The sequence below is a fragment of the Erpetoichthys calabaricus genome, chromosome 11 (assembly GCF_900747795.2).
Source record: "Erpetoichthys calabaricus chromosome 11, fErpCal1.3, whole genome shotgun sequence".
NCBI lineage: Eukaryota > Metazoa > Chordata > Cladistia > Polypteriformes > Polypteridae > Erpetoichthys > Erpetoichthys calabaricus.
Window position 1 is genome coordinate 96,352,485 of NC_041404.2, and position 16,163 is coordinate 96,368,647.

The 16,163-nt window shown below is 40.4% G+C and overlaps 1 protein-coding gene across 1 annotated transcript in view; it reads left to right on the top strand.

Annotated features, from left to right (window-relative positions):
• Positions 1-7,789: 7,789 nt before the first annotated feature.
• Positions 7,790-16,163, top strand: part of LOC114660743 (cathepsin D-like) — an 80,936-nt gene continuing 72,562 nt past the window's right edge. The window contains exon 1 of the mRNA XM_028813636.2: positions 7,790-7,961. Within this exon, the coding sequence (XP_028669469.1) occupies positions 7,897-7,961 (65 nt within the window). The 5' untranslated portion in view covers positions 7,790-7,896. The remainder of the gene's footprint in view (positions 7,962-16,163) is intronic.

Below are 16,163 nucleotides of genomic sequence, written 5' to 3' on the forward strand. Positions count from 1 at the left end.
AAATCTCCAGGGGTCTGATAAGTTGTGATCAGTTACAAACTGTGTAATTGTCTTTGCGGTGTTAGATGTCATTAACCCTGTGACAGGAGACCTATCTAGGTCTGGATTTAAAACACAATTAAAGTCCCCAGCCATTATAATTTTATGAATGTTCACATTGGGTATGGATGCAAATATATTATGGATGAAGTCCCTATCATCTACATTGGGTGCGTAAATATTTATCAAAATCACTTTACAGTTAAATGAATTTCCCATGATGATCACATATCTCCCTTCAGGATCAGATACTACATCTGATACTACAAATGAGATTGTTCTATGTATAAGAATTCCCACACCTCTAGTTTTCTTTGTATAGCTGGAATGGAATATTTGGCCAGTCCAGTCACTGTGCAGCCAAAAGTGATCCTTGCTTAATAAGTGGGTCTCCTGTAAAAATACTATTTTAGCATTTAGACCTGTTAGGTGAGAGAATACTTTCTTTCTCTTTAATTTGTAATTCAGACCTTTAATATTCCAGCTCACAAATTTAACTGTTTAGTAATGGAAACATTGCTTCTGAACTTCTGCTGTTATTTTGTAGTCTTAACTTAAGATAAGACAGCTTTGAGCTTAACTTCCAATTTTCCCAGGAGTTATTTCTATGAAGCCTATTGTTACGTTGGCACTCATAGTTATAAGGATTTAAAAGATAGATTAGAGATAGCTTGCTCTTTTTCTCTCCCCCCCAGTCCCCCTGCCCCACCCCCATTTTGCCTCCCCACATGAGGCTGGACCACACTTCACAAAATCCCAGTCCTCTGACATACCTAGAGACAGAGAATGTCTGTTTTGCCTTGGTAGAGTAATACAGTATATTACTCTACTTTCCCCTTTTGTATTATTAATATGTAGCCTTTGCCAGAACACCTTAAATCTCACAGACTTACCACTATTTATACGGTATTGTACCATATAACTTCTCCCCACCTTCCCTTCTACATTTATAACCTCAGGCAATTAGGTATAGTAAAAGACAAGCAGGAGTTAAGTTACAATTTAAGCAATGTATTATTGAAAATATTCATAAATAATAACAATATGCAAAGTACATTTGAATACTGGCAACCATACAACCTGATAAATGTTGATGTGTAGTTTCAGGCAGCACACAGTCTTGTTAGTTACTTAGTTCATTTGTGGTCAGTTTTCTTCAGAACAGGCCGCATGCCTTTCTCAATATGTCTGCCGAGCTGTGCTCTTCATTGTGTTGTCCTTTTCAGTTCATGGTGTGAGATGGTCTTTCATCAGTTTGGTAAGAGAGAGAGAGTGAGGTAAAGCAAGCAAATTTATAGGTTTTCTGTCCAACCCCTACAGCCAATAGGGCATCATGGTACTTAAATCAGTCAGTTTATAGTGCCAACTATAATAGCGAGGATAATGTAAATAATAAGGTGGAAAGATTTAATACTAAGGTGAGAGCTGCTGTTGACATAGTTGCACCTGAAAAGACAGTTAAAAAATCTTCTAAAATTGTTATACCATGGAAGACCCAAAGAGTGTCTGATTTAAAGAGAGCTTGCCGTAGAGCTGAGCATAAATGGAGGAAGACTAAACTAACTATCCACTATGAAATATTAAAAATTAAAATAACAGAATACAATAACACAGTCCATCTTGAGAGGCGCTGCTATTTCTCTAAGATTATAAATAACAATGCTAGTAATCCCAGAGTCTTATTCTCAACGATTGATCGTCTGTTAAACCCAAGTAACTCAAAGGAATGCATCCTAAGTAAAATCAGTGAGGCTATCGCTGTATTTTTCAATCAAAAAATTAATGATATTCGAATAACATAGTATATCTCCCCAACACTAAGGATCCTCCTAAACCCCAGTATTCCGTTATAAACAAATTGAACTCTTTCACTAGGATAGATTTACCTAATTTACATAAAATTATTTCTCAAATGAAACCCTCTACCTGCGTCCTTGACCCAATACCAACAAATTTTTTCAAAGAAGTATCCGCCGTGCTAATTGATAATGTTCTTGACATAGTAAATTCGTCATTAGATACGGGGGTCTTCCCAGACTGTCTTAAGACTGTTGTAGTTAAACCCCTACTTAAGAAAAATAACCTCGACCCCTCTGCTCTTGAAAATTTTAGACCCATCTCTAACCTGCCTTTCTTAAGTAAAATTCTAGAGAAGGCAGTCATTATGCAGTTAAATGAGCACCTTAATAAACATGCTATTCTTGATAAATTTCAGTCAGGTTTTAGAACAAATCACAGCACAGAAACTGCACTCGTTAAAGTAGTAAATGATTTGTGGGTAAATGCAGACAGAGGCCATTTATCTGTTCTCATCCTCTTAGATCTGAGTGCCACATTCGACACCATTGATCATAATATTCTTAAAAATCACCTTAGTCAGTGGGTGGGCCTCTCTGGCAGTGTCTTAAATTGGTTTGAATCCTACCTGGCAGGGAGAAGGTTCTTTGTTAGTTGTAGTAATTACAACTCAAAGACACATGGTATCCTATATGGTGTTCCACAAGGCTCTATCCTGGGTCCCCTGCTCTTCTCAATCTACATGCTTCCATTAGGTCAGATTATCTCAGGGCACAACATGAGCTACCACAGCTATGCTGATGACACACAACTGTATTTATCAATTGCACCTGATGACCCCAAATCTCTTGATTCACTAACACAATGTCTGACTTGTATTTCAGAATGGATGAATAGCAACTTTCTCAAGTTAAATAAAGAGAAAACTGAAATCTTAGTGATTGGCAATAATGGATACAATGAGGCTATTAGAAATAAACTGGAAGCATTAGGATTAAAAGTCAAAACGGAGGTAAAAAGTTTAGGGGTAACTGTTGACTGTAATCTAAATTTTAAATCGCATATTAATCAGATCACTAGGACAGCATTTTTTCACTTAAGAAACATAGCAAAAGTTAGACCTCTTATATCATTGAAAGATGCTGAGAAATTAGTTCACGCGTTTGTTTTCAGTCGACTAGATTACTGTAACGCACTCCTCTCAGGACTACCCAAAAAAGACATAAATCGTTTGCAACTAGTGCAGAATGCAGCTGCTAGAATCCGAACCAGGAAAAGAAAATCTGAGCACATTTCTCCAGTTTTGATGTCACTACACTGGTTACCTGTGTCATTCAGGATTGACTTTAAAATTCTGCTTATGGTTTATAAAGCCTTAAATAATCTCACCCATCTTATATATCGGAATGTCTGACACCTTATATTCCAAATCGTAACCTCAGATCCTCAAATGAGTGTCTCCTTAGAATTCCAAGAGCAAAACTTAAAAGAAGTGGTGAAGCGGCCTTCTGCTGTTATGCACCTAAAATCTGGAATAGCCTGCCAGTAGGAATTCGCCAGGCTAATACAGTGGAGCACTTTAAAAAACTGCTGAAAACACATTACTTTAACATGGCCTTCTTATAACTTCACTGTAATTAAAATCCTGATACTCTGTATATCCAATTCATTATAATAACTATTCATGGTGGCTCTAAAATCTGTACTAACCCCTACTGTCTCTTCTGTTTCCTTCTCCGGTGTCCTTTTGGTGGTGGCTTGCGCCACCACCATCTACTCTAAGTACCATGATGTTCCAAAAATGATGGATGGATTAAAAGCCAGAAGCCTGTATGACCATCAGCATCAAGTGACTCCGTGAGAACCCTAACTACAAAGAGGACTATTTCATTTGTTAGGTAGAATGCCCAGAGGGGACTGGGCGGTCTCGTGGCCTGGAACCCCTACAGATTTTTTTTCTCCAGCTTTCTGGAGTTTTTTTTTTTTTTGTTTTTTCTGTCCACCCTGGCCATCGGACCTTACTCCTTTTCTATGTTAACTAATGTTGCCTTATTTTAATTTCTTATTTTGTCTTTTATTTTTCTTTTCTTCATTATGTAAAGCACTTTGAGCTACTTTTTGTATGAAAATGTGCTATATAAATAAATGTTGGTGTTGCTGTTGTTAAAGGTTTCTGATACAAGCCAATTCCAAACAGCCATACTTCAGACCAATGGGCAGATTACACGTTCACACCTACCCCCGTGAAACTTGCCAGTTAGGCAGTCTGGCTTTCTTGTGGGGGTTGATTGAGAGACTTCAAGAGAAATATTGGTCGAACTTGTTTGAGGCACTTCCAACAACCCTGTCATAAAAATACAAAGAGACTCATTCCTAAAAGGGGGGAAGGGGTCCTTAAACAATCAAACCATTGCTGTTTTTATCAATAATGTAACACTAATATTACATTGCTTTGTCTAAGTTACAAATAAAGACATACAAAATATTCATCAACTTGTATGCAAAATTTCACATCACAACAATGTCCAAAACAAAACAAGCCCCCCCTCCCCCCAGCAGTGGTGTATAAGGAATAAAATAGAGATGTCTATTGACAATACAGTCCAAATACAATAAGCATAAAACAAAATCTTAAACAGTGTTGCTGGGATTGGCTCCAGCAGACCCCTGTGACCCTGTGTTAGGATATGGAGGGTTGGACTAACTGATAGTTTTGAGAGAGTAAACCCAGGGAATGATTTTAAACAGTAGCTCTGGAAAAGCATAGTAAGCCCTAATACAATAAACCAAGGGTATGATATTAAACAGTCTCCTTAAAAATTTATTTTTTGACGAAAAAAGAGAAGACGCGGGCCGCTATGGTGGAGAAAAGAAGAGCTGCTCAGGAAGCAGCAAGAGCATCAACCTCTGAGCAAACGAATGCTACACATACAGAGAAAGAGGATGAAAAGTAGAAGTCAAGTGTATTCACTGCACGTTATCGTGTAGTATGCCATTACTGGTACACATATAATTGTAATTAAAGCATAAACAAAAATTGGCTGAGAAGGGAAAAGGATGTTTAATTTCGGTACCAGTAACATTGCAAGATAATCAAACAGCCAGTAAGATCTTCTTTACCATGCCAGGACAGGATGCATCTCACGATCTTATTTCAAAAACGTGTCGGGATCAGTTTTCTTAGCTCTTTTTTTGCTTCCTCCATAGAAGTAAAAATGTAGAGCTTGCCTTGAATGTCCACGTTCATTTTTGAAGGATACAAGAGGCTGTATCTGATCTCGGCTTTCCGTAAGCGCTACTTAATGTTGTAAAAAGTAGCACATTTAGCAGCTGTTGAGGATGAGAAATCAGAGAAAATATGAATGTGGTTATTTTCAATTATAATCTCTTGTTTCAGTCTGAGAATTAACATTAAATGTAATTTAGATTGTAATTTTTCGAAACGCACGATGAGTCCTTGGTTTAGAGGTATTTGATCCCTGTATGCAGTAAGCTGCTGCTATCTCTGTGTCTGATTTGAAGTCCTCTCCAATTATTTAGAGAATAGTTCAGCTACAAATTTCACTGGTTTTGGACTTCCATGATTCTCAGGGAGACCTTCGATTCTAATATTATTCCTTCTGCATCCAACTTCTAGTGCAACTAGTCTGTCTCCGAGTACTTTGCATTCGGAATCTGCAGCCATTGCTTTTCCGTCAGAGGTAGATGCCAGTTGTTCAGCTATTTCAATTCAAGTTGTGAACGTGTGCTTAACGTCTTCCAACTGAGCGCCAAGTGCTCTCAGTTTATTCTCAAAATTAGATGCATTTTCCTGTATCTGTTCAGTTTTTTCTAGCATACCTTTAAAGGTTGCCTCAAATCAATTATTGAAACATTTTTCCTGATCTTTAATATCCTGAAGCAGTATCTCATTTGTTCTGTGTATGTCCTTTATTTCCTTCCTTATATCATTTATTTCTTTCTTTATATCTTTCTTCAAATCATTTTTGAGCTCCTTTATGTTTTGAGTGGTGGTGGTAGCCATTGTGGTGATCATTACCTTCCGTTCGGACAGATCAGTTCAGTCTTCTCCATGCCCAGTTAAAGGCGTTGTCCCCAGCTTGCAAGGATTAGATGACAATATAGAAGGCAAGGCCATTTTCAGTTTCAATGACTCTTCTGGAATCGACGAGCTATCATGACCTGACTCACTTGCACATTCGCTCCCACTTTTGCTCTCGGCTGGAGACGATGCAGCAGCGCCAGGTCCTGGGAAATCTGTGCTTTCACCTCTCTGTTCCAAGTCAATCTGTGAAAGGCCGTACCTTGAGCTTGGACTTGATGCCTGTCTTGGCTTGGATGAAGCTTTAGCTTTCTTTTCCGTTTCTTTCTGAGCCCCTTTCCTACTGCTCATGTTTGTATACGCTTGCATATACTGTAATTGAACCCCCTCGGGTTCAGTAAATACAGGATACCTCGGAGTGATAAAAAATAAGAGAGAAAATAATGCAGCTGCTAATGGAGTTCCGCTTCAGATGTCCATCTTCCGTAACAGATGAGACCAACATCTTACGGTATTAGCCTTCTGATAATCACTTCAGTGCAATTTATGGATGTGGACAGTGAAGAGCACATTATGATGCCTATCCCCATCTCATATGGTATACTTTCAAGTTTCAGACTCCTCTATTGCGTATTCAAAGTTAACTTTTTTAATTCCTCTATGTAACAATTTACATACATTAAATTGCATCTGCCACATACCTTTCCAAGTCTGAATTCTATCAGTTTCACTGGCTGTAGAGTCCCCCGCTATTTCACTTAGTTTTTGTGTAGTTTGTACACTAAACCACTTTTGTTAGTTAATTTTTTTCTAGATCATTTATCTAAATTAAAAGGAACAGCATCTCCAGCACTGATCCTTAAAAAACAAAAATGAGAAAGAGCATCACATAATATGTAAAAATGTTCTCACAGCAGAACATGTAGCTTTTTGTGTCTGAGCCAATACTCATGTTACTAGTACATTTGAGAAGGTTTAATACAATTTTTGAATTGATTCCCAAACCAGAACATAAAAGCAGATGTCATAACAGATTCAATAAAAAAGACTAATAAAGTTTTGTGAAATTTAAAACAATTTGATTTCCTTACTTGTTAGTGTTACTTCTCTCCGATTATTCAATATCAGCCTGTTTAATTCTTGCAGCACTTCTAATCTCCAAACCATTGAGTATTCCCTTGATATTCACTGCAGCTACTGGAAGGACTTTTAAATCTTCTTTAAAACTGTTAAACATAATGACAAAGAACTCAAATTACTGCAATAGGCAGTCACACAAACAATCTTGTTACTTTGTTTAATAAGCATTAACATCTCTGTGATGAATGGATGATGCACTGTTTAGCACAGTTGCCTAACAAATCCAGAATCATAATGTGCAAATCCTGGACCAGGCACATGGTGTGTAGTTTGCCTGTTCTTCCAACGTATGCGTGTTGGAGAGAAACCAAAAATATGAGAAAGTCCTGGTGAAAACGCACTTCCTGTGATATCCAAGTGATTTGTTCAGTGGTGGTGCCCAGTGTCAGAATATACTCAGACATCTGCGACCCAGAAATGAGTAAGCCAATTACAAAATGGATGGATTGAGGTTGTAGATTTTAAGCATGACAGTTTTTTTTCACAATTAGTCTTTTTATTTAGCGTTAACTTCACCGTAATGCAAATGATATCTTTACGATTGTGCTTTATTTGTGTTGCCTTACAAAATCTTTTCATGTTTTTCTCGGAGAACTTCCGCAGAAGCAAATCTTCGCTGAAACTAAGACGCAAACAAAAAAGCAGTATGAACCCGCGAGATAGATTGACACATGTGACAGCTAGTCATTTTGTGCCGTCCCAGGTCTTGAGAAGACAATGAGCCAATGATGCGACGCTTTGCTCAGGAAAGGCGGCCAAATTAAACTGTGTATTAAATAAACTGAGTTGCGACTAAGGAAGTGATGTCTGAGTTCTGAAGAGACAGAATACTCTCTGGGCCTGTTGAGGAAAGCTTGAACGATTATACTGAAATTACAATGAGAACGACTAACATTTGTATCGTCGCGCTGACGCTGTGGGTGTGCTCAGCTGCACAAACCAGGTAAAGCGTTTGCACTTATTAGCCATTTCTCGTAGTTCTGCAGCATAACATTCTAATCCGCTTATTTCAATTCAGTGTCGCTAGGACTGGGATCCTATAAACCGACAATATTGGGGTATTGGTCCATCGCAAGGCTCATTCATACTCAAAACCACAACAGATCAGTTTACTGACACTAATTAACCTAAGGCGCTGGATATGACAACGGAGGAAATACAAAGTATTGGAGGAAAACCTTCTCACACAAGTGTAGAGCGTGTAAAATTAAAACCTACAACACTAGAACACAGAATTTGAACCCAGCAGGACGCGAAGTCTGTGAAGCAGCAGCACTGGCGACTGCGCTGTAGTGCCGGGATTTACTTTACTAGACGCGAAACTCGTTCGATAGTATTGTTTACAGCGCACTGTCAATTTCGTTTTGGATTTTCACCTTAATTGTTCCTATCGTCGTTGTTGAGAAAATGACCTTTGGTGAAAATACAATTAATGCTATAGTTTAATTACAGCTTACGAGTTGTGCCATGTACTTTGAGAATAGCGGAGTAGGAACAAGGTCGCCCATTTGACTGCGGAAGCAAAATTGCTTGCGTCAATTAGATTTACATTTATTAATGGTGAGCGTAACTTGAGGCATGTTGCCAAATTAGGTGTCTATGCAGTAAAGCATAAAGGCATCGAGGGAGGAAGACGAATAATTAAGAAGACGGGCATCTTATTAAAAGTAACACCGGAAAACTACATTTTAACTTGTACGCCTTGTTACCGTCAACTGACATTTCTAAAGGAACTGAGATGAATTGAAAATGAGAAGTAATTCAATGGCAATTTTTCTCCAACGGGGTTATACAGTTCACCATCGCGAACTGTAAATGTATGGCATTTTCCAAAATGGATGGACGGAGAAAGGATACGTTGCTAATTGAAATCGGCCTGGAAATGTGGCGAATGCCTTACATTTCCACGGACTGTCTGAAGAAATAAAACTGCGTACTTTCCTGATAGCAAAGTTCCAGCGGACTACTAATGGACTGCCAGCGGCCGAAACAGTGGTCCACCAGCTGCCACGACCAGTGGTCTGCTGTAATTCAGCCCATCGGTATTTGGGCGACTTCTTGGCGATCTGTTAGTGGCAGCAGTGGGGGGGCTGACAGTCAGTCCTCGGGCAGCAGGAGAGCAGAAGTCCACCCATTAAGCCACTATATGAATATTTATTGTCCCCAAGTCATGTGGGCAAATATTTATCCAGACAATGAAACTCACTTTTATTTGCCAGTACTTAATGTACAGGAACAGAACACAACAGTACACATATAAATAGCGTAAGTTTAAAAAAAAAAAAAAAAAACTTCATACAAGTTTTCAGAATAGTACAATTATAAAGGAGATGAGCAAATGATGAGGTACACGTGAAAGTGAGTGTGCAGTGTGTCTGCACATGCACACAAATACATGTACAGTACATATACTGCACACATAATACAGTATCTGACAGAATGCATGAGTATACAAAGATGTCAGGCTAGGTTACTGGTTTGAGAGGGCTACAGCTCTGGGAAAGAAACTATTGTGGTGTCTGTTAGTTTCAGTTTTAATTGACATGAACTGTTTACCAGAGGGGAGTTTATGAAATAAGTGATGAGTAGGGTGTGATGAATCAGTGGCGATCCTTTTGACATGGTTAGTGACACAAGATGTATACAGGTCTGCGACAGATGGAAGATTTAATTTTGGACTGTGCTGTTGCTGTACCAAACCAGACAACAATGGGGAATGTGATTGCACTTTCAATTATGGCTTTGTAAAATTGAACTAAGATTGGCTGGGAAATATTAAATTTTTTTAGTTGCTGTAAGAATTACAATTACTGCTGTGCCTTTTTAATGCTGTGGGTGGTGTTAAGGTTCCAGCTGAGAGTGTTTGTGATAGTTGTGCCCAAAAATTTGAAGGATTCCAACCTATTGACTGCAGAATCATTAATTTCTAGTCGGAGAGGATATAACTGCTGATTGCGAAAGTCAATGACCAGTTCCACTGTTTTGAGGTATGGATCACTAGGTTGTTGGAAGCACACCAGGACAAAAGACGAGACACCTCTTTTCTATAATGTTTCGTTGCCATTAGTAATTAGACTAATAATGATGGTGTCATCAGCAAACTTAATGATTTTAACTGAAGGATCTGTGGACCTAAGTGGATTAACACACTTATTAAAATTTTATATATTTTTGTTAGAATCAAACAGCAAAGATTATACATTTGCAGCCTTTATGTAACACAAATTGGCCTCTGGCCGCTTCCATTAGGGGTTGCCACAGCGGATCATCTTTTTCCATATCTTCTTGTCTTTCACATCTTGCTCTGTCACACCCACAACCTACATCTGCACTCACCACATCCATACATCTTCTCTTAGGCCTTCCTCTTTTCCTCTTGCCTGGCAGCTCAATCTTTAACATCCTTTTCCCAATATACCCAGCATCTCTCCTCTGTACATGCCCAAACCAACGCAATCTCACCTCTCTGACTTTGTCTCCCAACCATCCAACATGAGCCAACCCTCTAATGTACTCCTTTCTAATCCTATCTATCCTCGTCACACCCAGTGAAAATCTTAGCATCTTTAACTCTGCTACCTCCAGCTCTGTCTCCTGCTTTCTGGTCAGTGCCACCATCGCTAACCCATATAACAAAGCTGGTCTCACTACCGTCCTGTAGATCTTCCCTTTCACTCTTGCTGATAACCGTCTGTCACAAATCACTCCTGACACTCTTCTCCACCCATTCCACCCTGCCTGCACTCTCTTTTTCACCTTTCTTCCACAATCCCCATTACTCTGTACTGTTTATCCCAAGTATTTAAACTCATCCACTTTCGCCAACTCTACTCCCTGCATCCTCACCATTCCACTGACCTCCCTCTCATTTACACACATGTATTCTCTCTTGTTCCTACTGACCTTCTTCTCCTCTCTAGAGACCTTCATCTCTCCAGGGTCTCCTCAACCTGCTCCCTACTCTTGCTACAGATCACAGTGTCATCAGCAAACATAATAGTCCAGGGGGACTCCTGTCTAATCTCATCTGTCAACCTGTCCATTACCATTGCAAATAAGAAAGGGCTCAGAGATGATCCCTGATGTAATCCCACCTCCATGTTGAATGCATCAGTAACTCCTACCGCTGACCTTACCACTGTCACACTTCCCTCATACATATCGTGTACAACTCTTACATACTTCTTTGCCACTCCCCACAACTGCTCTCGAGGCACTCTGTCATATGTTTTCTCCAGGTCCACAAAGACACAATGCAACTCTTTCTGGCCTTCTCTGTACTTCTCCATCAATACCCTCAGAGCAAACATTGCATCTGCTGTGCTCTTTCTTGCCATGAAACCATACTGCTGCTCACTAATCATCACCTCCTTTCTTAACCTAGCTTCCACTACTCTTTCCCATAACTTCATGCTGTGGCTCATCAATTTTATCCCCCTGTAGTTACTACAGCTCTGCACATCCCCCTTATTCTTAAAAAATGGTACAAGTACGCTTCTTCTCCACACCTCAGGCATCCTCTCAGTTTCCAGGATTCCATTAAACAATCTGGTTAAAAACTCAACTGTCATCTCTCCTAAACACCTCCATGCTTCCACAGGTATTTCATCTGGACCATCTGCTTTTCCATTCTTCATCCTCTTCATAGCTGTACTTACTTCCTCCTTGCTAATCTGTTGCACTTCCTGATTCACTATCTCCACTTCATCCAACCTTCTCTTTCTCTCTCTCATTCTCTTCATTCATTAGCCTCCCATCCTCATTTGACAATATGTTTCCATCTTTATCCTTTATCACCCTAACCTGCTGCACATCATTCTCAGCTGGGCCCCTCTGTCTAGCCAATCGGTACAGGTCCTTTTCTCCCTCCTTAGTGTCCAACCTATCATACAACTCATGATACGCCTTTTCTTTAGCATTCGCCACCTCTCTCTTCACCTTGCGCCTTATCTCTTTGTATTCTTGTCTACTTTCTGCATCTCTCTGACTATCTCACTTCTTCGCCATCCTCTTCATCTGTGTACTCCCCTGTACTTCCCCATTCCACCATCATGTTTCCTTTTCCTCCTTGCTCTGTCCAACCTATCATACAACTCATCATACACCTTTTCTTTATCCTTCGCCACCTCTCTCTTCACCTTGCGCCTTATCTCTTTGTCTACTTTCTGCATCTCTCTGACTATCCCACTTCTTCGCCATCCTCTTCCTCTTATACTCCCCTGTACTTCCCCATTCCACCATCATGTTTCCTTTTCCTTCTTCGCTCTGTCCAGATGTCACACCCAGCACCCTTCTTGCTTTCACCCTTACTACTTCTGTTGTAGTTGCCCAGCTGTATGGTAACTCTTCACTGCCACCCAATGCCTGTCTTACCTCCTCCCTAAAGTTAACCTTGCAGTCTTCCTTTTTCAACTTCCACCATTTGATCCTAGGCTCTGCCCTCACTCTTCTGCTCTTCTTGATCTCTAGCGTCATCATACAGACCATCATCCTATGCTGTCTAACTACAGTTTTCCCTGCCACCACTTTGCAGTCTTTAATCTCCTTTAAATTGACTCTTCTGCTAGGATATAATCTGCCTCCATGCATCTTCCTCCACTCTTGCACGTCACCCTATGTTCCTCTCCATCCATCATCCAACCTGCTATATCCTAACTACAGGGTCACTGGGGTCTGCTGGAGCCAATCCCAGCCAACACAGGGCGCAAGGCAGGAAACAAACCCAGGGCAGGGCACCAGCCCACCGCAGATGTTCCAGTCTCTTCTTAAAATATGTATTCACCACAGCCATGCCCATCATTTTTGCAAAATCCACTATCATCTGACGTTCTTTATTCCTCTCCTTGACACCATACCTACCCATCACCCCCTCATCTCCTCTGTTCCCTTCACCAACATGTCTACTGAAATCTGCTCCAATCACCACTCTCAGTCCCTTGGGTACACTGTCCATCACTCCAGAAATCTTCTTTCTCATCCATCACACACCCAACTTGCGGGACATATGCACACACAACATTCATCATCACATCTCCAATTTCCAGCTTCATAATCATTACTCTGTCCGACACTCTTTTCACTTCCAGAACACTCTTCACATACTATTCCTTCAGAATAAACCCCTACCCCATTTCTCCTCCCATCCACATCATGATAGAACAATTTGAATCCACCTGGCCTTACTTCCCTTCCATTTAGTCTCTTACACACACAATATATCAGCCTTCATTCTCTCCATCATATTGGCTAACTCTGTCCCCTTACCAGTCATACTGCCAACACTGAAAGTATCTACCCTCAGTTCCACTCTCTTTACCTTCCTCCTCTCCTCTTTCCTCTGAACACGTCTTCCCCCCTCTTCTTCTCCTTTTTTGGCCATCAGTAGCCCAATTTCCACAAGCACCCTGTTGGCTAATCGTACTGGTGGCGGTCATTGTTAACACGGGACTCGACTAATCTAGTATTTGGTGGCTCTGAGGCTAAGGATCTGTGCTGGTATCCAGAAGGTTGCTGGTTTGAATCCCCGTCACTGCCAAAAGAGATCCTACTCTGCTGGGCCCTTGAGCAAGACCCTTAACCTGTAATTGCTCCAGGGGCGCTGTACAATGGCTGACTCTGCGCTCTGACCCCAAGGGGTATGCGAAAACTAACAAATTCCTAATACAAGAAATTGTATAAGGCAAAATAAAGAAAAAAAAAAAAAATCTGTATTGTTTTCTGGATGTTGAATTTTACACCGGATGCCCTTCCTGATGTAACCCTCCCCATTTATCCAGGCTTGGGACTGGCACGAAGAAATGCATTAGTTTGTGCATCCCCTGTGGCTGGGTTATAACACAAATTGGCCTACTGTACAGAAAATAAAGGCATAACACAGCCCAAAAGTATGTATCCTAAAAATAAAATAAAATAGCATAGTGATCTAAGAAAATAATATTGAAATAAGGCCTACCTATAACAGACATTTTAACACCATATAAGAAATTTGCAAAAATAGCCTGATATATAAAGTAAAATGTATATGCATGCACATACATTACATGTAAAATGTAAAATATGAATAATAAGATTAGCAATATTTTTCTAATATAGCGTACAGTTTTGTTCTTATTTTTATGTTACACAGTTTCTGTGTGATGTTATAGAGCTTGCTGGTAAGCTTCTCCTGCATTTTCCTCATCACTGTCATTGTTGTTCTGTAGAAATGTGTAATGTAAAAAGAGATACAGTGGGTATAGAAAAGAATCGCCCTGTTCAAAACATTCCCATTTTTTTTTGCTTTACAGCCTTAAATGAAACCACACAAACCAATATTTTTTCCAGCTTTACTTACTCAATGCAATCTATTACATCCAAGTGAAAGATATCACAGCTACAGTTCAGAAGAATTTAAAAAAATAAAAAAACAAGAAATAGTGAGATTAATAAAGGATCACCCCTACTCCTAAACAATATTTGTAAACTCAATCAGGTGTAAGTAATCACCATTTCCATTGTAGACCATGGTTACTGGCTTCCACCTGTGATCAATTGTAATCAGTGTGGTTAGTGAAGCATTAAAAGCTGCTGTTCCTGGAGCATTACCTTGCTTGGTAATGCAACTGACAGCAAACAACAGATTATGGGTGGCAAGCCTCATTCAGATGATCTCTGGGATAGAGTTGTGGACAGACATAAGGCAGGAGATGGATACAAAAAAATCTCAAAGGCTTTATCAGTCCCAAGGAGCACAGTCAGTCAGTCAGTCAGTCATTCTCCAACCCGCTATATCCTAATACAGGGTCACGGGGGTCTGCTGGAGCCAATCACAGCCAGCACAGGGCGCAAGGCAGGAACAAACCCTGGGCAGGGAGCCAGCCCACTGCAGACAAGTTTCCCCCAAGATGTTAAAGGAGGACAATTTTAATCTGTTAAGCAGGGTGCCAGCCCACCGCAGGGCACACACACATCCACACACCAAGCACACACTAGGGACAATTTAGGATCGCCAATGCACCAAACCTGCATGTCTTTGGACTGTGGGAGGAATCCGGAGCACCCGGAGGAAACCCACGCAGACACGGGGAGAACATGCAAACTCCATGCAGGGAGGACCTGGGAACCAAACCAAGGAGCACAGTAAAGTCCATAATAAAGAAGTGGTAAGTGTTTGGTACTACTAGAACCCTCCCTGGATCTGGCCGTTCCTCCAAACTGGATGGAAGAGCATGGAGGAAACTGATAAGAGAGGCTACCAAGGGCCAATTTGTAGGAGTTACAGGATTTTATGGCAAAGAGTGGTCATTGTATGCATGTCACAACAATTTCACAAGCGCTCCACAATTGTGGCTTGTTCGGGAGGGTCGCAAGGAAAAAGCCATTTCTCAAGAAAGGCCACATTAAGGCTTGTTTGAGTTTGAAGATTCTGATGCCAAGTGGAAAAAGGTCTTATGGTCAGATGAGACCAAAATTGAACTATTTGGCCTCAATACCAAAACCTCAATACCTGGCGGAAATCCAATGCAGCTCACCATCCACAACACACTATACCTACAGTAAAGCCTGGAGGTGGCAGCATCCTGTTGTGGGGGTGTTTCTCTGCTGCAGGGCCTGGGGCTCGCGTTAGGGTAGAAGGAAAAATTGAAGGGGCAAAATACTGTCAAATTCTTCAAAAACCTGCTACCCTCTGCCAGAAAGTTGAAGATGGGCAGAATGTTCACCTTTCAACACGACAACGACCTGAAGCACACAGCAATATTGACCACACAGTGGCTGAAGGAGAAAAAAGTGAATGTTCTTGTGTGGCCCAGTCAAAGCCCAGATCTAAATCCCATTGAAAATCTGTGGATAGATTTTAAGATAGCAGTCCACCAACGCTCACCATCCAATTTGACTGAACTTGAACAGTTCTGTAAAGAAGAGTGGGCAAATATTGCTCAATCTAGATGTGCAAAGGCTGTCATTAAAGCAAAAGGTGGTTCAACAAAATATTGTCATTGGGGGCGATCCTTTATTAATCTCAGTATGTCTTGTTTATGGTTTTTTTAATAATTTTTCTGAACTCTAGCTGTGATATCTTTCACTTGGATGTTATAGGTTGCATTGAGTAAGTAAAGCTGGGAAGAAATATTTTTTGTGTGTGTTTTCATGTAAGGCTGTAATGCAA